The following is a 23,381-nucleotide window of genomic DNA, read 5'->3' as shown; positions in this document are numbered from 1 at the left end:
TATATTCCATAAAAGGAATGTATATGTATCTAGATCAAAATAAAATCCTAATAAAACTAAATACAGCTCCTGCTGTATTTTATAATACAATCACGCACACTTCATATAAAGCCAAGGAGCTACGAAAGAGTACATTGCAGGCAATAAGGATGCACGCCACACTTTCGAGGGATGAGAATCCTAGGATTAAGAGGGTACTATGCTTTCGTTAAAGGAATTCTATTACTGGAGTGTTCATTGTCTTGGATTAATTGTTGGTTGCTACTCGGAAAACCTAGAGGTTCCACTGTACAAAATTTTTGTACAAAAGGTCTGAACCTTTTCCTAGCTACCATGTGTTCTTTTAAATTAAATTTTGGATCGTCTGCGGAACTTAACACGTTTGATCCAAAACTTAGGTGGTGTTTGGTAATGCAGCTTATCGCTTAAATTAATATAATAAGGACTTTTTTTAAAAAAGTTCATTTGATAACCTATTTTAAAACAGCTTATTAGCTAAAAAACTTAACACGCTCAGACCAAAAAAAATAAGTTAAAATATTTAGCTTATTTTTTTCTATCTTAACACGGTAAGTTAAAATTAAACTTATAAAGACTTATATACCCTTGTATAATTAATAAAATTACATTCATATATATATATTAGAATTTAGGTTTTTCTTCACCATTTAACCGCCGCTTCTTCAACTCTCTCTCTCTCTCAGCTTTACCTAGTTATTTCGCCGCTTCTTCTTCAACTCTCTCTCTCAACTTTACCTAGCTGTTCATCTTCTCATGTCTTCATCTCAGGTATCTTCTTTCTTTTCTTGTTTCTTATGATTTCTTATTTCATATTTCATTTCTTGTTTGATTAGTTTAATGTATTTTCAACCTAGTATATAAAAAGTTTTTAACCCCTAATATTATGCATATTATCACGATTTAATATTATTTAGGAAGTTTTCAACCCAAATACATAATATAACCACGATTTAGGAAGTTTTCAAACCTAATCCATATATATATTATTGAATAAGAAGTTTTCAAACCCTAATATTATGCATAATATAAAAGCAAGTAGGAAGTTTTCAAAATATAGAAACTTTTTTGAACCCTAGTTTATAGGTAGTATAAGTACGATTATATATATATATATATATATTACATCTACATTTATATAATAATAATAATAATAATAATCATAATAATAATAATAATAAACATATATATAAACTTACCGATTTTATTTACTTACGTTGTCAAATGTTATTATTTTTTAGGCAAGTAATACAAATAAAATGGTTGATAAAAGAGCTAATTGGAAAGATCCAGAAATTCTGAAAACATTTTTAGATGCGTGTATTGAAGAAAGCACTAGTGGAAATAGGAGTGGAAGTAGTTTTAAGAAACGTTCATGGGATCTAATTGGTAATCTTATGAAAGAAAAAAAGGGACTTGATCTTACTCAAAAACAGTTGAAAAATCAACTGGATTACCTGAAAAGAAAGTACAACATCTGGGAAAGAATAGTTAATAAAACTGGGAATGGATACGATCCCATTAGCAATACTGTTAGCTGGACTTCTGAAGAGTGGGATGACTATACTAAGGTAAGTTATAAGATTTTTAATTAATTTAATAGTGTTATATATATATATATATTATATTCACTCACTTTTGTATATTTTTTATAGATCTATCCAGACGCAAAACAATTTCGATATGCCGGCCTACAATTTGCAGATGAAATGAAGTCACTATTTGATGGTATTACAGCTACGGGGAAAGATGCATGGGGTCCCTTAATGGAAGAAATGCCACCAACTATTCCAAATAGTAACATTACTATTGATGTTGATGCTGAGGTTGAGGTCGATGTTGATTTGGAAAGAGAGATATCTCATAGTCCTAGCATAGAACATTCAAAGTCTAAACGCCGAAAGTCAAACAAATCTGAATATATTGACGAACAGATTTTAGAAACTCTTAAGAATTTAAATGATTCAGATGAGGCAAGCGTAGAAGAATGTTCCAAAGTTCTTGATGATATGTTGGATGAGAGTGATCCTTTATATTTTGTTGCTGGGACAATATTTTGTGAAAGTAAGACATATAGAGAATTTTGGATGCATCTTAGGAAGAAAAGTGATGAAGCTAAAAAACAATGGCTTATAATGGTAGGAAAGAAGATGGGCTTGATATAGAATTATGGTAGGAAAGGACTTGACTTTATTATGATTATGTTATGAATGTTATTTTGTTTAAACTTTTAATTTTGAAACATCATTTTGTTTGGTTCGTAATTGGTTTTTATATATTTGTGATTTAAGTATATTGTGTTATACCCTTTATAATTCTTTTAAAATTTGGTTTTACAGGCTATTTTGTGATTCAAAGTTATTTAATATGTTGACTGGTAATAAAAGGAAAAAGGTCATCACTATCCTTCGTCTAATTTTACTTATGAGAAGAAGACGAAGGGGTCAAAGGCCTGATGCTATTTCTTTACTTGATGGAGCTAGTTATGTTAAAGAAATTATTGAAGGAAATCCAGCTCATTGCCAAGAAATGTTGAGGATGAAGAAAGAAGCTTTTATAAAGATTTGCTCTATTTTTAGAGAAAATGAATGGTTAAAAGATAGTCGTTATATATCGGTGGAAGAGAAGATGTCTATGTTTTTAATTATTTTAAGCCATAATTTGCGAGTACGATTTGTCAAACGAAGATTTTGCCATTCAACGCAAACAATCAACTTCTACTTTCATGAAGTTCTAAAAGCTATGCTGAAATTCTCTAAGGAAATTATTGTTCCTACTCAAGGTAATCAAATATCTCATGATACAAGGCATAAACGTCTTCGAGAAGTGTTTAAGGTAAATATTTAATATTCAATTAAACATATTGTAACTATTTCTTTCTCATTTCATGATATAAATAATTTATTATAATATTTATTTAGGGTGCTATAGGTGCCTTAGATGGAACTCTAGTACATGCCATTGTTCCAATAAATAAACAAGTTCGATATAGAGGAAGGGGAAAAGGAAAATGTTATCAGAATGTATTGGCTATATGCAATTTTGATATGTTATTTACATTCATTTGGGCGGGATGGGAAGGAGTGGCACATGATTCTAAAGTCTTAACCGAAACAATGCGTAATCCAAGGTCAAATTTTCCCTTTCCGGGTCCAGGTACATTATTATTGTTGTTGTTATTATTATTAATTATTTTAAACTTCTATGTTTACAATTTATTTGAAATTGTAGATGAATATTATTTATGTGATGCTGCATATTGTCATATTCGAGGATTTATGTCGCCCCATCGAAATGTACGTTATTGGCTTGGAGATTTCCAACGAGGTGGTAGAGCTCGAACTAAAGAGGAATTATTCAATCATGCACATGCAAAATTAAGAAATGTTATCGAGCGTACATTTGGCGTATTGAAAGCTCGCTTTCCTATATTGGATAAGATGGCTCTATATCACTTTCGAACTCAAAGGGATATTGTTATTGCTTGTGCAGCAATACATAATTTTATTAGAACAAATTGCACAACAGACTCGTTTTTTGAACAATTTGAAGATGAAATTACGACTGCAGATAATCAACAACGATGGACATCAATGATGGAGTCCTTGAGACAAGCTGATCAAGCATATATGATTAATTTGCGTGAAGAAATAGGAAATCAATTATTTAATATGCGATTTTAAATATTATTATGTTTTGTGAACACTATCTAAATATTATTATGTTTTGTGAACATTTCTGAATTCAATAACACTATGGGTTGCGAACTATTTATTTATAAGCACGATTTATCAATATAAGCACGATTTATGAAGTTTTCAAACCTGTATAAGCAGGTAGGAAGTTTTCAAACCAAATCAATAATACATATATATAATGTTACGGATATATAGAAACTTTTTGACCCTAGTTTATAGTTTATAGGTAGTATAAACGCGATTATATATATATATATATATATATATATATATATATATATATATATATATATATATATTACATCTACATTTATAATAATAATAATAATAATAAAATATATAAACTTACCGATTTTATGTAATATTTAATTTATACGATTATATTTATGCTATATTAGTATATAATTAAATAAATTAAATTTATTATAGAGATAGTAATATATAAGGGTATAATAGTCTTTTAAACATTTTTAAGATATTAATTTAAGTTATTTATCAAATAGGTTTCAAATTAGTTACTTAAATTTCAGAGCCTCTTATTTGATTTATTTAACTTTTTATTTTCAGGTCTATAAGTGTTCCACCACTTAAAATTTAGTATTCAGATTTCAGACATAAGTTTTCAGATTTACCAAACACCACCTTAATCTATTCGTTCTTTTAGGTTTTGACTTGGGTCTCCTGCGGAACTTAACACGTTCGACCCAAATCACCTTAAGTTATTAATTCCATTAAATATTAATTTCCATAATTGGTTCCTAGTACTGATGTGGCGAGGCACATGGCCTTCTTGGATATGGGAGCAACCACCACCGACTAGACAAAATCTTTTATAGAAAACTAATATTTAATTTCCTAAAATAACTTTAGGTTAACCGAAAAGAACAATCAAATCACAAGGATAAATAAAACAAAAGAACACAACATCGAAAAACATATTCGAAATACTAGAACGTAAGCCTCTTGTATTTGGTATTATTTCCATAAATAACTAGTATGATGCGGAAAAGGAAAAACTACTAGTTATACCTTCTAGAAAGACCTCTTGATCTTCTATCGTATTCCTCTTCTAACCTCGGACGTTGTGTGGGCAACGATCTTCCGAGATGAGAAACCACCAACCACCTTCTTCTCCTCCTAGCTAGGTTCGGCCATAAAGAAAGAAGCTTCACCAAGGAAGAAAATCAAAACACTAACCAAGCTCCAAGAGACGCTAGCTTCCTCTCCTTCTTCTTCTTCTTCTCCAAGTAGTATCCGGCCACCACAAAAGCTCCAAGGGAAGAGAGAGGTTCGGCCACCACAAGAGGAAGAGAGGGAAAGGATGGCCGGCCACACCAAGGAACAAAAGAGGGAGAGAAAATAATAGAGGTTATACTATGAAGGCACCCTCACCCCTTCTTTTATATTACTTGGCCTAGGCAAATTAGGAAATTTAATTACAATAAAATTTTCTCAATTTCCTTGACATGATTTAATTGAGAAAAATAAAATAAAATTTCCCCAATTGAAATCTTATGGCCGACCACATTAATGAAATCAAATTGGACAAGTTTCAATCAACAATTAAAACTTCCTAATTTGTTTCCGGAAATTTTTAAAAAATAAAATTTCTCTTCAAAATCTTCTTCATGTTGATTAAAAGGAAATTTCTATAATTTTAATTTTACAACATGTGAATAATTTTTAAAGAGAAAATAAAATATCTCACCAATCTACAAATAAGGAAAGAGATCTAATCTCTTTTTTTAATCTTTTGTAGATCTTTTACAAGAGAGATATTTTAATTTTAATTCTCTTTAATAAATTATATCTTCCACATAATAAAAATTAAAATTAAATTTTTTTTTTAATTTAATTTGGCCGGCCCCCACTAGCTTGGGTTCAGCTAGGGTAGGCCGGCCCTAGCTTGGTTCCCAAGCTAGCTTGGCCGGCCCCCTATTGGTGGGTATAGAAGGTGGGTATAGGTGGGTATAGTACTCTATAAATAAGAGGCTACGATAGGGACCGAGAGGAGGAATTGGTTTTGGTCTCCCGATAAAATTAAGCATCCCGTGTTCGCCCCGAACACACAACATAATTTTATCAATAATAATTCATTCCACTAGAGAACTATTATTGAACTACCGCACCAATCCCAAATTACATTTTTTGGGCTCCTTCTTATTATGAGTGTGTTAGTCTCCCTGTGTTTAAGATATCGAATGTCCACTAATTAAGTGAATTACTGACAACTCATTTAATTAATATCTAAGTCCAAGAGTAGTACCACCTGCAGGGTTTAACATGACAATTCTTATGAGCTCCTCTTGAGGACATTATCAACCTAGTATCTCTAGGATACAGTTTCCTTCTATAATCAACAACACACACTATAAGTGATACCATTTCCCAACTTATCGGGCTTATTGATTCATCGAACTAAATCTCACCCATTGATAAATTAAAGAAATAAATATCAAATATATGTGCTTGTTATTATATTAGGATTAAGAGCACACACTTCCATAATAATCGAGGTCTTTGTTCCTTTATAAAGTCAGTATAAAAGAAACGACCTCAAATGGTCCTACTCAATACACTCTGAGTGTACTAGTGTAATTATATAGTCAAGATAAACTAATACCTAATTACACTACGACCTTCTAATGGTTTGTTCCTTTCCATTTTGGTCGTGAGCTACTGTTTATAATTTATAAGGAACCAATAACATGATCTTCTGTGTGTGACACCACACACCATGTTATCTATAATATAAATTAATTGAGCAACTACATTTATCATAAATGTAGACATTTGACCAATGTGATTCTTATTTCTAGATAAATGTTTATACCAAAAGCTAGGCTTTTAGTATACACTCTAACAGGGATTTGGTAAAATAGCATTTAGTATGCGACAGGGCAATTTGAAGCTATACTCTGGAGGATGAGCTGAATTTTTTTTGACTGATCTACATTTATTACACTTGGATGCAATTCAAAAATTAGCCGACCCCGCCTAATGGGATAAGACTTGGTTGTTGTTATTGTTGGATGCAATTCAGAAATTGACAAGTTTTGAGGGGGAAAAAATGTTATTGATGGTCAAAATCCCTGTGATTTATAGTGCACAGTAGTGCTGACATTGAATCCCTACCCTTAGTATCTTGAGTTGTGAATTCTTAATTGTTATTGATGGTCAAAAGTTAATATATTTATAGTGCATAAATCTATTTTGAATTTTGAAATCTCTGTTGTCACATATGCTTATTTGAAATGCTATGTAATATCAGAAGCCAAATTAATGCTACATAGTTTAAAACAACAGCTAGTCTGACCTGCAGCTTTAAAAAAGGATAGGGAATCAAATGAAAGTACAAACTCTGACAGTACTTTGGATGAAGCAAGCATGATATTATTTTATATTGCACTACTATATGTTTTCTCTTCCAAATATATTTTATGATCCTTTCAGATGTAATGCCTCTAGTTGCTCCTTTTAGCATGAAAGAAGCATGAGATGTGCTCTCTCTTCTAGCCCTTTTGTGCCTTTTCATTGAACAGGGCTGCATAATTTTGCAGGAAGATGCATCTGGAGGAGTAAAGAAGCAAACAGCTGATACTAAGCTGGAAAAGGAAGATGAATCAAGTCCATCTGAAAGTGACACAGACGAGGGTGATGTAAGTCCACAATGTGTTGTGTAATATTCCTTTGATGGATGATATCATGGTATCTTTTACTTATTTGTTGAATGAAGTATCTTAATATCCTTCAATGCATGTGATTGAACAGAGTGTTTTCTCCTCTAGTTTCCTTTTCTCTGGCTCATTTCTGATTTATTTCTTTTAAAATTAACTACTGTACATAGGCATTGATGTTATTGCAACATCTGATGCAGGTATACTTTGTTTAGCTTTAGAATGCGTATGTGATCATCGTGTATCTTTTGCCATCATTAGTCATCCCCCCCCCCCCCCCCCCCCCCTCTCTCTCTCTCTCTCTATTAACTGTTCAAGTTGCTTGCTAATCTTGTTTTTTCCCCCTAGTTGTTTTGTTCATTATTCTTTATTTTTCTTGACTATATTAGTAATCTATTTGCATATTTCATGGTTGGTCCACAAACTTGTATGTTTGTGATTGCTTCCATTTGATACAGGCATCTACAGGTAGCAGTAGCTCTGAAGAATCATCTGAGAAATCTTCAGATGTGGAAAGTGAAGATGAGAAGCCATTGAAGATTTCAAAGAAGGTTTTTTTTCAGTATGAATTATAATATTACACATTAAGCATATAGATCTTCCTGCAAGGTTCAAGTAAAATTCTATCTATTTTTTAATGTCATGATCTAGGCATGTGATTCCACTTACTTTGAGTTTCCCACACAATATAAAAAAAGATAATCACAATACATAACTCAAGGTAAAGAGGCAGTAATCAACAAAAGTATGCATTCATTCCCTTTTTTAAAGAAAGTACAGTAAGAATATATAATAACGAAATGTTAAATGAGCAAAATGATAAGTAAAGTAGGTATAACAAAACTCAATTTTCAGCATGACAGAATCCTTGAGTAACTTTATATACCAATTGAAACCAAATAGGAATTCAATATCAATCGTTGCTTGCAAATTAGAGACCAAAGCAAGTGGGGAGGAAGTAAAGATTGCTAAGTGGATAAACAAGAAAATTTGCATAAATGCTAACCTTGATTAAGAGTACAAAAAATCTAGATAAGTCATCCTTCTCATCACAACACTAGAATTGTTAGTTGGGTTTATATTTTAATATAAAGTTATCTCTTATCTATATCTTATTAATTATCATAAATTCATTTAATCTTAACCATGTTTTAATTATTATCAATAAATCCACATTTGTGAATCATTAAAGATAGATGAGTATAAATTGTGTTATGTGACCTCATTGGCGATAAACAAGGATATAACATTCTCATGCAAATAAATATTGCCCACAGGTGACCCACACTACTACATTTTTAGATGCTTTGTTAAATGACTGGGCTTAGAGCTTTCATTTTTTTTATCACCATATATAATAGCTATTCTTTTACTTTTAAGTTTTCACTCAATAATTGTTTGATTTTTAGTTCACATATCATTTAGCTGTGTTGTACTTGAGCAATAGTTAGTTTGAAGAAATAACCTAAGATACCTTTTTAATAAAGGCTGCAGTAATTTAGATATTAACTGACAATCTCTAGATATTGGAGCAAAAGGGGATATCACTCACCCTAAGCGGCTCAGTATCGCCATCCCCACCGACAAGATATTGGCAGTTAAATCACGGGGGTATTTTGCCCTAGCGTTGGATATTGATCTATAACATAAGAGAAGTGTAAAATTATCAACATAAAAAATCAATATATAATGTATAAGATGCAGTTTAAAGAAATGTACCTAACAAGAGGAATCAAATGTCAATATTACTTTTTTTTTTAAAATAATGCCTCCATGTTAATCCCCTTAAAATCCCTTGCACAACACGTATATAGCAAGCAAAGAATATCATTTGATTAAATCCCCTAATAATCTAGTTATAGTAGCATACGTATAATCTTTTCCGCATTGAATTCGTGCATTGAAGAGTATATGAAAGTTCATTAATAGATTTACCCATCTCAAATATACACCAAGGATCTAAGGATTTGCAAGTCAGTATGCACTACTTGAGTATCTTCATAATCACCCACACAAGTGTAACTTAGTGAAAACCTAAATATAACTAATATGCAATAAAAATATTGGCCGAAACTCTACCTATTTCCATCTATTTTAGATGTTAATGGATTTAATTTTGATTATATTATTTTCCTCATTATACCTTAATTTTAAAGACAACCATCTTGTTTGGAGGATAAAATCTTCATTTTAGAGAAATCTAGTTTGCTAGCATCACTATTCCAAATCCTAAAATAGGAGTTAGATTAAACAAGCTCTTACTAACAAATTCTCCTAGGCCAAAAAAATAGAGTAGGTGTTTCGGTGGTATGGAAAACTCAGGCCAATTTAATCTAAATACTAAATAGTTGTTAGTCTAAATTGGGGATCATTTCACAACATCAACAAAGAAACTACTCACTAAATCCGTACCCATAGATTGATTATGAATGATGCCCCTCCATCCTTAGAAAGTCAATCCGTGCAAGCCACAGTTTCATAGAGAGGAGCGAGAAAAGAAGAGAGAAGAGGCGTTGGCTACAATAATTTATAGAGCCCCAAGTGGTTGTGACACATGGAAACAAAGACAAGAGGGAGAGAGATAGAGAAGGAGAAGGGATGTTGGAGGAGAGGGGAGAAGGGGTTGATGCTTGCCAACAGCTTTGGTTGAGGGTGAACAACACGTATGCAACACCGTAAAGGAAAAGGATAGGAAGAGGAGAAAAGAGAAGAATGCATGGAGAGAGACGAGGCTCATTCAAATAATCCTAACCACTCATAAATTCCACTAACCCAACTAAACATGATTGAACTGAACAAAGGGAGAAGACTGGTCTTAGTGAGACAATAGACTTGGCAATATTTCACACCGTGAGTGGGTGAGGGTGAGGGTGAGGGTGAGGGTGAGGAAGACGACGGGCTGGTTATTACTTACCTACTGGTCCAGTGTATCTAATCTTGAAAATACTCTTGTAAAATTCTTAATTCTTGATAATTTAACTGTTGAATTAGAAAATATACTGCTATTGTGTTGCTAGCTGAACTTGTATATAGGTAATAAACTGGCTCAAGCAACTTTAGTCTTCCACTGGGTTAGTCACTGCCTCTGCATCTCCAGATAACACATGATTCTACAATGATAGATAATAACTCTCCCTACCCAATTCAATGTCATTGTATTCTGCTTTCAAAGAAGCAACTATTTTCACAATTCCAATAGGTGGTGACTAGAATTCCAGATCCCATTTAAAAAATTATCATGGTTCTGGATTATCTGGCTACAGCCAAACCAGGAAGGAGCTTGCAACGTTCAATGATGAATTCAGGCGCCATTATGATCCTATGAGACATTGATTTCCGAGTGTCTTAAAATTGATGACCTTATTTGCTTGTGAAGCATCATGTTTAGAATTATTGCTGCTAAATTGGGAAAGCCGTAATTGTAGGAAGAACAGCAAGATTAGACTTACAAAATGAAAACACAAATTACATTGAAAACCATGCAATGCAAGTTTGCACTTTCTTGAGGTTCTGGTTAGTTGCTTTTATTAGATGGTATATTATTTCTGAAACACTCATGTTAATCCAGGATAAGGATGTAATGGTGAAGGGTGCAACAGTTGATAGCGCTCAGAAGCAAACTACTAAAAAGTCTGAAAAAACAGTGGTAATGTCTGTCTATTTCTGCTGTTTTACGTTACATTCTGGTAATTTGAAGTGGTACTCTATGTTTATTGTAGTTCCATCTGCCTTATTTTTTTCATGCTTTTGTTGTAGCCTAAAACCCCTTCCATACAAAATCAGACATCTGGATCTCGAACATTATTTGTTGGAAACTTGTCCTATGATGTTGGTCGGGAGGATCTGTGAGTATGATTTAATATATCATATATCATTGTTCATTCTTGCTATGCTCATATACTATATAGGATATATGTTTGTTGCATTCCTTTAGATATTTTCATAGATACATGTAATGATTCTCTGAAGTTTGGAGAAATGAAAGTGTCTCTGTTCATTATGAAATAAATCTGACATGTATATAGGATTCATAGTAAGACCTTTGAAGTGTGAAAGCTGGATTAACCCATTATACCTAATAAGGTAATACTTTTTAACGTTTTCTCCCAAACTGTCTCCCAAGCTGGATACATCCTACTTGTAGCATGAACTAGAAAAGCTCTCAAGAAAACATAGGTTAGATGCCACAGAAACCAAAATATTGTTCAAAGCATTGGAAATGATTGACAAAATATGCATGCAAACAAGCCCTTTTGATGTTAGATCAACAAAGAGGGGAATAATAAGAAAATGGATGACATGAAATGAAATGAGAATGAATAGAGATCTATGGAACATAACCTGTGTTGTTAAAGGTGCGCCCGAGGCGCCAGGCGCACAAGGCGCTGGGAAAAACGCCTCTTCCCACGTGAGGCAGGCGTTGTTCGTCAGGCGCGCGCCTGCACGCGTCTCGTGCGCCTTTGCACCCTCAACGAAGGCGCTATCGAGGCGCGATCGAGGCACTATCGAGGCACGATCGTGAACAAATTTGGATTTTAAACCAAAAAAAACATTCCAAATCAACTTTGTTTGGAATTAGGGCACGGGAAATAGGAGCAGAAAAGAACGCAGGAAGGGAAGAAGAGAACGCAAGAAGAAGAAGAAACCTGAACCCATTTCCGTTCGCCGCCGCCATCGCTGAGTTGCGCCATCTCTGAGTTGTGTCGTCGCTCAAGTATGTTTTCCTTCTTTTTTCTATTTTTTTGTTCTTCACTTCTTCTTCTTCTCTTCTTTTTCGTCTGTTATCATCTTCTTCTTCTCTTCGCTTCTTTTGGTATTTCTTTTCTTCTTCTTTTTCTCTTCTTCTTCTTCTTCTTCTTTTCTTATCGTTCTGTATCTTCTTTTCTTCTGCTTGTTCTTTTTTTTTTGAGTTGCTGGTTCATGTTCTTCTGCTGTGTCTGGTTTTGTTTTGTTTTTCTTGTTTTTTCATTTTTGCAGGTTGTGTTTTTGCTTCCTACTGCTGTCCGATTTTGGATTTTTTGGTACTGTTTTTCCATTTTTACTAGTTCGTATTGGTGTTGTTGCCCGATATTTCATTTTTTTTTACTGTTTTTTTCATTTTTGTTTGTCTTGTTTTGCTTTTTGTTTTTTTACTATTTTGCTATTGCTGATACAGATTGTACAGTGCTTTTCTATTGCTGGTACTGTATTGATTTTATTTTATTTTTAATTTTTCAAACTATTTTCTTGTTTAATTATCATGGAAAGTAGTAGGGATACTCTAACATATATATCAAAATATCCGGAATGGAATTATTTTCAAAGAGTTAATCCGGATAATAAAAATGATTTAATTTGTAACTTTTGTCAAAAAGTTACAAAAGGGGGTATCTATCGTGCAAAACAACATCTTGTTGGGGGGTTTCGAAATACTACGACTTGCAAAAAATGTCCGCCTCATGTACGTGAAGAAATTAAAAATTTCATGGAGAAAAAGATGGAGAAAAGTAATCTTTCTAAACTTGTGACATTGGATTTTGAGGATGTAGACCCTCTTGGTGATGATATTGATATGGATGATATTGGAGCTAAAGTTGTGCCGCCTATAAGGACAAGTACAAGTTCTAGATTAGTGAATATGCAAAAAAAGGCCCAGACAAGTAGATCCAACGGATACGTATTTTGCTCCTAATGTACAAAAAAAAATGTTGAAAGTAGAAAGGGTAAAGAAAGGCAAACAACGATAAATGAGGCATACAAGAAAGAATTGAGGGAAAAAGCTTGTAAGGCCATAATTGAGTGGATGTATGATGCGGCAATTCCTTTTAATGCCGTTAACTATTCAAGCTTCAAAAGAATGTTGGACTTGGTTGGCCAATATGGTATAGGTCTAAAAGGACCTAGTTATCATGAGGTGCGGGTTCCTTTTCTAAAAAAGGTTGTTAATAGTGTGACAAATGATTACATTAAGTCGTGTGAAACAGAATGGGCCAAGTATGGTTGTAGTTTGATGGCAGATGGGTGGGCAGACAAAAGGCAGAGAACATTGATTAATTTTTTGGTGAATTCTCCAAAGGTTCAGTTTTCATCGAATCGGTTGATGCTTCTAATTATGCAAAGACTGAAGAGAAAATATTTAAGTTGCTTGATCGATTTATGGAGCGTGTAGGAGAAGTAAATGTTGTTCAAGTTGTTACGGATAGTGCAAGTAATAATCTGTTGCTAGTAAGAATCGATTTAATTCTTTCTTATCAATATGCTTTTTCTTATATATGTTAAACTTATCTACTTTTCTAACTTCTTTTGTAGGAAAATTATTAGAAGCAAAAAGGTCACACTTGTATTAAACTCCTTGTGTTGCTCACTGCGTCGACTTAATCTTAGAAGATATTGGGAAATTGCCTGATTTTAAGGCAACATTGAAGAAGGTAATGAGTGTGAATGCTTACATTTATGTTCGCCCTGGCATGGTAAATATGTTGAGGTAATTCACAAGACAAAAAGAGCTTTGTCAGACGGGTGTCACAAGATTTGCTACTGCTTTTCTCACTCTTGAAAGGATGCACCTACAGAAGCAAAATTTAAGAAAAATGTTCATTTCAAATGATTGGACAGAGAGTAAATGGGCAAAAGAAGCAGCGGGGAAGAAGGTAGCTAAAATCATCATGACACTTAGATTTTGGAGCAATATTGTGCATATTTTAAAAATATATGGCCCTTTAGTCCGTGTTGTGAGACTGGTTGATGGCGAAAGAAAACCTACAATGGACTATATTTATGAGGCTATGGATAGGACAAAAGAAACAATTATGAAGGCCTTTAAGGAGAAAGAAGAGAAATACAAAGAAGTGTTTGAGATCATTGATACAAGATGGGAATGCCAACTTCATCGGCCTCTGCATGCTGCAGGACATTATTTGAATCCAGAATATTTTTATTCATACACAGATTCAAATATCTGTGGAGAAGTGGTGAATGGTTTGTTTGAAACTATAGAGAGATTGGTTTCAAGCGCTGCTGAACAAGATAAAATCACTATCCAACTCTCTATATATCGAAAGGCAGAAGGGCTATTTGGGAGGAATGTGGCAATTAGACATAGAAGAGCATTATCTCTAGCAGAATGGTGAGAATGCTATGGAGCAAATACCTCAGAATTGCAAAAGTTTGCTATTAAAGTGCTTAGCCTCACTTGTAGTGCTTCTGGTTGTGAGCGTAATTGGAGTGCATTTGAGTAGGTATGTAATAAATATAAATGTTTAATACTATTAGTATGTTACTTTTATAAGTAGAAAATGTTCTTTGCTAGCTATTTTATTATACTTATTGTGATTTTTGACATTTTATAGATTCACAACAAAAAAAGGAATAGGCTAGCTCAACAGTGCTTAAATGATTTGGTATTTGTGAAATACAATCGTGCCTTAAAACTTCGGTATGATGCATGTGATAAGATTGACCCCATTTCTTTGACAGATATTGATGATAGTAATGAATGGTTGATGGGTCGAATGGATGGAGAAAGTGATAATGAAGAAGATGAGTTGATTTTTGAAGGTGATGACTTGACATGAGATGTCGTTGCTAGGGATAGTGGAGCTGAAGAGCCTGAATATTTTACTAGAGGAAAAAATATTGCATCCATGACCTCTAGTTCATATGCTAGGCCTAAACAAGTCGAGAAGGGAAATAAATCTTCCTCTATGAGACAGTCATCTCTAAGACTTAGAGATGAAGATGAAGAAGAAGAAGAAGAAATTGAATTTGAAGAAGATGAAGATAAAGAAGAAGAAGAAGAAGAAATTGAATTTGAAGAAGATGAAGATAAAGAAGAATGCAATGAGGATGATCTTGAGCTTGATGATTAATTTGACTTATTACGCTTATTTTGATGAACTTTATTAGTTTAAATTAGAAAGTTGAAACTTGAAAGTTTGAAACTTTTATTAATTTTATCATGGAGTTGTTTTGCTTGTCATATTTTATATTGATGTGTGTGGAATATTAATAGTTATCATATTTGACATATTATATGAGTGTGTCAATAGTTTAGTAGTCATCAACCTCATGTGAGCCCTTTGCGCCTCGGGCTCTAGGAGCCCTTTGCGCCTTGCGCCTCTAACAACACAGAACATAACTCTTGAGTTAGTTCCCTGAGGTGGTGCATATAGCAACAACATGTAGCCTGAGAGAAAAGTAAAGCATTCAAGGGTTCTGAAAGAAAGATGGATAGCACAGTTCTATTTGTTGCTGGAATTAACAGAGAACAAATTGGTTTCTCTGTTGTGATCTTCATCAGAGATGGATAGCATAGCTTGATCCTTTGCTGAAGTAGAAAATTGAGAACACAATATTTTCTCTATTCGAATATTAGGTGAAACTAGTGTCTTTACATATCGAAATTGGCATACTGGTTCAAACTGTTAAATCTGAAATTGACAATAAATTGGTTCTGTTTCACTTGTAAAACCTCCAGATCAGTTTAAATTCAATAATTAACAAAGGCAGATGTGATGGGGTTTCTACACTAATGGTGCAGCATCTTCACTTCCATTTGGGATTCATTGGTTTGCATCCCAATCCGGTTTGAATTCCAATTAACATTGATTTTCTCTATTTTAAGTCTTCTTTTCCATTAATTGCTATAGTTTGTCACATAGAGTTTTTATAATTGAGTTTTATATATTTTCCTATATAATATAAAAGTATATATAAGTTGAATAGGTTTAATTATGTATTGACTCTGATTGATCATTAATTTTTCATATGATTACTAAGTTATAAAACATTTTATGTATAAAAAGTATAATGGATATTTTGGATGTTATTTCTCAAGATGAAAGGTCAACCAATCTATTTATCATTATTTTAAATACATTTACTAAAATGATATAAAATCGTTTTATAGTTATAAGAGCATAAATTATGTCTATAATGTTATTTTTCTGGTCTATCAGTTAGACCTACTGTAGGTAGATGAGTGAGGTTGCAACTAGGTGGACTCCCCTTAAAGAGGGATACTATTTTAAAAACCTTTAGTTTAAATGGGTATATTGTGTCAAGTTTGGAGAAAAAAACATTAGTCATTATAAGTTAACCATTACATGTTTATATAATATGATTCATGATTTAAGCCCACTTGCTTGTCTCATGAGCAACTATTGCTGTGATGGGCTCTATGTTTGGAAGATATGTACCCCCACGGATATGGTGTAGTTGTAAAACACTCAGAGGAACAAATAAGAGGATAAGAGTTTGAATCCCAATAGGGATGAATATTCTGGAGATTGGTCTTGAGTGTGCATTATCTGGTAGGCAAATCAGGAGGAACGCTGTCTATCTCCAGGATTATTCGGACAAAGCCCGCACATCTAGATTATCAAATAAAAAATAAAAATGATTGGATAAAACTTTAAACCTAAAAGTGTCATTGCGAAACTGTAATCCAAAACACCTAATAACTTATTTAACTCTGGAGCTCTTCCCATTGAATTAAATTCTTTGTATATAAAATTGAAGTGATGTAAATCTTTTGTTTATGTTAGATTATTCCTTTTCAGGTCAGAATTTTTCAATGCAGCAGGGGAAGTTGTTGCTGTCCGTTTGGCTACGCGACTTGATGGTAGCTCCAAGGGATTTTGCCATATTGATTTTGCTACCGAGGAAGCTGTCAAAAAGGTTTGCAATCTTTCTTTCAATTACTGGTGAAGCTGTTTGTCATCATTTCCATTTGTGAATTTTTTGTGTGAAAATTAACATTGTATGATACTATCAGTATGTAGATTGTCTAACTCAGAGATTCTTATTTTCCCTTGTTTTAGGCTGTTGAATTGAATGGCCAGGAATTTTTTGGACGTGCACTTAGACTTGAGGTTGCACAAGAAAGGGATTCACATACGCCTCTGAGTGGGTATGTTTCTCAACTAAAGCTGTTCAAGTTCAAGTGTACATGAGAATCTAAGTAAACTGATATTTATCAGAATGGTGCTATTCATTTAAACGATAATATCCTTTACAATTTCAAGGAGTGTTTCGATCTAAAAAATCTCTTACTAGTGACAAAATAGAAGGAAATGAGTTAAGGAGATTTATGCTTCTTGAAATGATGACATAGTTCTCTGTGCTTAAGTTCTTCCATTTTGCAGCAATGGAAAAGACAGCAAAGGTCAGAACTATACCATATTTGTAAAAGGTTTTGATAAATCAGTTGGACAGGATCAGGTATTTTTTGATATTACAATGTAACAGGAAATTTTATTGTCACTTCTATTAATACTAGTACTCCTACAGATTAGGAATTCCCTTCAAGAGCATTTTGGATCATGTGGAGGCATCACTCGTATTTCTCTACCGAAGGACTATGAAAGTGGTGCCCTTAAAGGGTTAGTTCCTTGACTCCTTACTCCCATTTGCATTTAAAAATCTCACCTATAAGATGGCTCAGTGAAGTCAAATCTGTTGTAAAGCTGCATTAATCATTCTGATGTAGAGTTTAATATACCTTTTGTTGCTGTTTATGTTATTTTACAGGATTGCATACATGGATTTCAAGGACCAGGATGCCTACAATAAGGCATTCGAGCTCAATGGTACTGAACTTGGAGAATACACCCTAACTGTCGATGAAGCAAAGCCAAAAGGTGACAATAGCAACAGAGGTTGGAACAGCGGTAGGGATGGTGGTGGTAGAAGCGGTGGGAAATTTGGAAGAAGTGGTGGACGTAGAGGGAGAGGTGACCGTGGTAGAGGACGCGGCTTCAGCGGTAGGGGCAGGGGTCGCAGTAGTGGAGGGAAGAAGACCACCTTTGGTGATGATTAGGCATGTTGGGATATTTAAGGATTCTATGGTGGTTGAGCACAGCAGCTGTTATTGCCATGCTTTATGAATTGTATCTTAATTTTTTCAATTTTGATTGGTCATCTCTTTCAGTCTAATTTGTGAATGAAAGGCACATGAGGGAGAGTTTCTTTTGGTGTCTGTTTGTTTAAATTTAACATCGGGTAATAGTTTTATATGGAACAGATACTACCCTGCATATTTGGCTCCTTTCTCTTTGCTTTCATGTTCTTGGCCATGGTTATTTGAAATTGTCCATCTTGCTTATAATAACGCTCATTTACGCTATCAATCCTTATTTTTAATTTAATTTTTTCTTTAAAATATATGGCTCTTATTCTATTGGCTTCCTGTGTGTATGAATGGATTTGTTGTGTGAATGATTTTTTTCATAAGAAATCACTGTTTTTTTATCATTAAGCATGTTGATACAGATCTCTTAGGTTAGCAGGGATTGGAACACAGTTTGGCCTCTTTGATGACGTTTGAGCCTGAAGCAAATTGTGCAAGGATTTAGTAAGTGATCTTAACTAGTAAAGTAATTAGATGACCATTTGGGTGCGACTAACTTGCTAAAGAGCAAGACTAGCTAGTAACTATTGGTGTGTTGATTTAGAAAAAAGTTGAGAACTCGATTATAATTGTTTCAGAGGATATTTATTCATTCATTAGCAATATTTGTTTATAGTTGCAAGTTGCAAAAACATAATGTTATCACCTATCCAGAAGTGATTTCTCCATTAGTCACAGTAAACATTGTCTAATTGAGTTAAAGATTTACCTTTAATTAACATTAATAACATGGATTTTGCACGCTTGCAGTGATTTAAATCATATATTACAACTTTGTCAGCTGAAGGAAATGATCTATATCAAAGTAACCTTAAACAATTTAAATATTACAATTGTTCAGAGAAAAAATTCAACTTCATATATCATCATTTGGTGTAAAAGAAACCACAAACCCATTCATTATTTTTTTCCATTAGTTTGCCTAACCAATAAACAATTATGTTCAGCAAGAAAAAGCGCACAGAAAAATGGCATTACTGCAAACAATTCAACTTCTGTTTTGCTAAAGGATCTTCTTCACCCGATAATACAATTATGTTCAGAAGGATTATTTTAGTTAACTCCCTTCTGTTAAGGCATCCCTTGAACTGTCTGATTCAAGCACCAAAGTGAGCATGAAAATTAAAGATACAAGCAAAAATTATAATTAATATGTTGAGTCGATGAATCTTGGTATATTCTCAAGAGAAGGCTCTTGTTGGAACTCTACAAAAAAAATACCTATGGCCAAATCCTATACTACTGGAGCAGCTTCACTTTATTATCGCATCCCCTTCGAATCATCCCTTACAGCTTTGCCTGCATAAAATATAGAAAAAGGAATCTAGTTAAGGCTCACACAACAAGAACACAATGTGCCTACAAAGGAATAGCAATTATGCATAGGTACATGTACTGATGCATAGGTACATGTACTGATGTGGCATAGCAATTATGCATAGGAACACAATGTGCCATGTATCTATATGCATAGCTGGTGCATATTCTTTCAAGCAGTTAAAAGAGTAGAAATATCAGATGTGTCATTTAAACAAAGTAGGAAAAGATCTCAAGTGTGTGCTAAGATTTGTTGTTATGCTAGCAATGCATTAGTGAACTTATGTTTTACTGATCTCTTCTTTGATCTCCAGAGAACAGAAACACAACACAGGTTTTAACAGTTAAAAAATATTACCTGGGAATAGATGAAGGTTCCGAGGATGGCGATGGCGGCTCCAAGGGCATTGACAGGCTGAACAGGGGTACGGAAGATTATGATGGATGAGACGATGACGGATATTCGCTTCATAGTATTGCCAATACTGAATGTCAGAGGTGAGATCTCATCCAAGGACATGTAAGAGACTTGGTTGTATAAATGGTAGAAGACACTTTGCGCAGCTACCCACCTATTAAGAAGTCCATATCCAAGCTAAAAAGTTTCTTATTTCAACAAAGGAAACTTCCTAATTGATAGACAATATTTATCTAACATGGGAAGTTACAAAATACCAACATAGTTACGAGAAACTCAATTTGAGTTTAATCATTCAGGTGTAGAGGTATTCAAAGAGAAGGGCAAGAAATTAAACTCAAAGAAAAGCAGTGTAAGCTTTCATTTTGAGATTGCAATTATATAAAGTGAACCTAAAAGATGTTCCTTGGCACGTGAAGGCAACAACTTTAGTCAACATTACTACAATAGTGGTAGCAATTAGACGTTAGTAGTGCTTTAACATGCATGTTAAATCATAACCTTCATTTCTAAACTGCTCTTAGATAAACTAGGGTTCAATTTTTTGCCATGTCAATTATAACATGAAAGAATAAGTTACTGCAGTAAGATGTTAGTGTTGTGAGTTTGTGACAAAGCTAATCAAGAAAATTTTCTCACCATACGAAGTTAGGACCAATTTGTGAAAGTGCAGTCTGCCATCCAGCAGCCCACACCTGAGGTCCTTCAACCGCAATAGCAAATGGTGTGAGTATCACCAGGGACAGGATGGAGAGGCAAGCATAATAGTTCATCCCACTAACAGACAACCCTTTCATTCCTCTTTTAGAAAAGATGTTCCGAAAGACAAACGCAAGGTTCGAAATCATCGCACCCATGAAACCTGAAACCAAGACAAACACAAACACCTCCGTAATCAACCTAAAGATGTTCAAGTTATTATAAACAGCCTCAAGCTTCAATTGGTCAAATCACACTAGAAAATCTAATCAAAGATTATTCAACAACACTGACTCAAAAATTAAGCCAAAAGTAATGCAATCAGAAAACAACAGAGGCAAAGAAAGCACGGACTATGAATGGTTTTTCTGTAAATTTGAACAGCTAAAAAGGATTATGTTACTAATAAGTTTGAAGAGAAGAGAGAACAGTAGTAGCTAATAATAAAGAATGTATTGTCCTTCAAGTGTTGAAAGGAAGAAAAATAATAAAAATGGATATAGTGGAGATATATCTAAGAGTTCAACCATTCCTGCTGAAAAGATTTAATTTCTATATTAGAAAACATTGCCTATCAATTCAAGTTCGAATTATTGTGTTTGGATATATCTGGTATTACGTTATAGAGGTCTTTAGTATCATGAATTCTTGAGAATTCTCAAATATAAATCTGACTAGCTGTTTACTGAATTTCCATTTCATTTAAGCTAATCTATTTTCAATCTTCAATTTTTGTTTATAAATACAAGAATCTAGGACAACACTAAGAATAGAACACCTACCAATATAACTTGATATCTCAAAACAAGATGTAAGTGATATATTGGCTATAATTAGTAAAAGAAATGCTGTAACAACAGTAGTCTTCTAGTGGATCATAAGAGAATCATATTTTAAACCATAAGCTATCTTAACTCCAAAGGAGAATAAGTTCAGATATATAGATCAAAATTAGCAGACATGCTGTGGCAAAAGTGCTCATCTAGTAAACAGAAACAGGATGAGTAAAATAATCATATTTTCAATGTTAAACTATCTTAACTCTAAAGGAGCAAAGGGTTATGGATCATTGTGTCATGCTTTATCGCTACTTGTACCATTGAAGATATGCAGTTTATTTGATACTAGTTTGAGGCCTTGCTATTAGAAATTAAAAAAGGAAAGAAGGATCAAACTCTCACCAAAACATGTGCTACAGGTTGAGACGCTGAAAGAACCTCAAATAACGAAGAGAAAGAAGAATTTTGAAAAGAGCGACAAGCTTTACAGAAGAATTTTAGCTAATTCCTGTACTAACCAATCATGTTAAAGTTAAGCTCTGTAACTGCAGCCAAAGCACATCCACCAATGATAGGCACCAGCGAGAGGTACACCGGCACGGGGAAGGTCTCTCCTAGCAGAAACCTTGAGACCAACACGCTGAAAGCTGGCTCCCCGCTCTTGATTATATGGGTGAACGAGACCGCCACCTTTGACATGCTCACTGTCGCCGCCACATGCCCGATCGTGTGCGCGACCGCCACCTGATCGAAGGAATTCAACATACAACGCCTTTGATCTTGACAAGATGTAAACGTAAAGATAAAAAATTTTAGAAATTGAAATTTTGCCTTACCGGCGCAAGGGCTTTCCAGAAATTGAAATCGGTCTTGGGGGCCTCGGCGATCCTTGTGGCCCAGGAAATGAGCATTATGAGGGAACCCGCCGCCAAGGAGAGGGTGGAGGTCAGCCAAGGGTAGGGGAAGGCGTTGAGGACCTTCTTGTTGTAGATGTTGAAGACAACGTTGAGAGCCCACCAGGTAGCAAAATAGACGCCGATCTTTACCCTCTGGGCCGAAGTCGAACGAGCTTGCTCAGGGGAGATCTCAGGCACCTCCGATCTATCAGCTTCGTAGGCCTCGCACTTGAAATCATGACCACGGGGCCTGATGGCCGACAAGGTCCCATCGCGGTGGAGCAATCCAAACCCAGACTGCTCCGGCGACGCGAGATAAAGTGGTTTCCTGGTGGAAAGCGTCAAATCAAGGTTTTTGATCGCAGACACGGCGTGAACTGGCGCGATCCGAGGCCTGACACAAGGCGCCTTGAGCCGGACGAGATCGCAAACACCAATCCCGGCGGCGGACTGACTCACGGATGCGATCATCTTCACAAGCAATGCGATCCCCAGAGGCGATCCAAGGAGAACCTTATGAACCGGAACGGCGGAGAAACCGATAAAAAACCAAACTACAAAAAAGAAATCGATTCGATCGAGACCTCACGCCGATAACAACGAGGAAACCGACCGAGAACCTCAAAATCTAGCAACTTCGATGCTTCCCACAGCAAAAGAACTCCCAAAACCCAATACAAAAAAAAACAAAAATCGCCTTCAATTTGCTCTGCCAGCCGCAGCCGCCGCCGCAAGAACCGCGATCGAGCGATGAACCAAGAACACTGCGAGGATCAAGCGAGAAGAGTATACATAAATACAAACCACGGAGATCACGTGAAGTGCGGTGAGGAATTGATCGTTCGACCAGGAGAAGGAGAGGAAAGCGATTGCCGAACTGGTTCAATGGATGGACGTTAAAATCCGGCGTTGAGTATTTAACGGGGTTGCCACGGTCAATACGTCGCCAAAATATTCGGTATTGCCAAAAATAAATAAATAAAAATCTGAC

At 34.6% G+C, this 23,381-nt stretch overlaps 3 protein-coding genes across 6 annotated transcripts in view; 2 read left to right on the top strand and 1 right to left on the bottom strand.

Annotated features, from left to right (window-relative positions):
* Positions 1-18,418, top strand: part of LOC121982019 (nucleolin 1-like) — a 32,464-nt gene extending 14,046 nt beyond the window's left edge. For 2 of the 3 annotated variants that reach the window (XM_042534863.1, XM_042534862.1), the window contains exons 8-16: positions 7,259-7,375; positions 7,852-7,944; positions 10,962-11,039; positions 11,150-11,238; positions 16,933-17,050; positions 17,194-17,282; positions 17,518-17,593; positions 17,663-17,754; positions 17,903-18,418. In XM_042534863.1, coding sequence (XP_042390797.1) covers positions 7,259-7,375; positions 7,852-7,944; positions 10,962-11,039; positions 11,150-11,238; positions 16,933-17,050; positions 17,194-17,282; positions 17,518-17,593; positions 17,663-17,754; positions 17,903-18,191 — 1,041 coding nt within the window. In that variant the 3' untranslated portion in view covers positions 18,192-18,418. The remainder of the gene's footprint in view (positions 1-7,258; positions 7,376-7,851; positions 7,945-10,961; positions 11,040-11,149; positions 11,239-16,932; positions 17,051-17,193; positions 17,283-17,517; positions 17,594-17,662; positions 17,755-17,902) is intronic. The other variant, XM_042534864.1, reaches the window with a different exon arrangement.
* On the top strand, positions 1,222-3,813 carry LOC121982021. 2 transcript variants are annotated; one of them, XM_042534866.1, is made up of 3 exons: positions 1,222-1,589; positions 1,674-2,853; positions 2,940-3,813. In XM_042534866.1, exons 1-2 carry the CDS (start codon positions 1,278-1,280, stop codon positions 2,181-2,183), a joined length of 822 nt encoding a protein of 273 aa, XP_042390800.1. In that variant the 5' UTR covers positions 1,222-1,277; the 3' UTR covers positions 2,184-2,853; positions 2,940-3,813. The 2 variants fall into 2 exon arrangements, with proteins under 2 accessions (XP_042390800.1, XP_042390801.1); XM_042534867.1 differs by lacking the exon at positions 1,222-1,589 and having other exon boundaries at positions 2,245-2,853.
* An 837-nt stretch (positions 18,419-19,255) lies between the features above and the next one.
* LOC121982016 (glucose-6-phosphate/phosphate translocator 1, chloroplastic-like) lies at positions 19,256-23,285 on the bottom strand. Its single transcript, XM_042534860.1, has 5 exons — positions 22,331-23,285; positions 22,013-22,238; positions 20,656-20,878; positions 19,957-20,170; positions 19,256-19,580 (listed from the first exon to the last, which is right to left on the bottom strand). Exons 1-5 carry the CDS (start codon positions 22,859-22,861, stop codon positions 19,569-19,571), a joined length of 1,206 nt encoding a protein of 401 aa, XP_042390794.1. The 5' UTR covers positions 22,862-23,285; the 3' UTR covers positions 19,256-19,568.
* Positions 23,286-23,381: the final 96 nt, after the last annotated feature.

The sequence above is a fragment of the Zingiber officinale genome, chromosome 5A (genome assembly GCF_018446385.1).
Source record: "Zingiber officinale cultivar Zhangliang chromosome 5A, Zo_v1.1, whole genome shotgun sequence".
NCBI lineage: Eukaryota > Viridiplantae > Streptophyta > Magnoliopsida > Zingiberales > Zingiberaceae > Zingiber > Zingiber officinale.
This window is presented reverse-complemented; position numbering and strand designations above follow the sequence as displayed.

Coding starts and splice junctions, on each gene's coding strand:
- LOC121982021 (XM_042534867.1), top strand. CDS start 2,386: ATGTTGACTGGTAATAAAAGGAAAAAGGTCATCACTATCCTTCGTCTA. Junction 2,854..2,939: donor GTCTTCGAGAAGTGTTTAAG/GTAAATATTTAA, acceptor ATATTTATTTAG/GGTGCTATAGGTGCCTTAGA.
- LOC121982016 (XM_042534860.1), bottom strand. CDS start 22,861: ATGATCGCATCCGTGAGTCAGTCCGCCGCCGGGATTGGTGTTTGCGAT. Junction 20,879..22,012: donor GCTTAACTTTAACATGATTG/GTTAGTACAGGA, acceptor TCTTGGTTTCAG/GTTTCATGGGTGCGATGATT. Junction 20,171..20,655: donor ATTGGTCCTAACTTCGTATG/GTGAGAAAATTT, acceptor ACTTCTTAATAG/GTGGGTAGCTGCGCAAAGTG.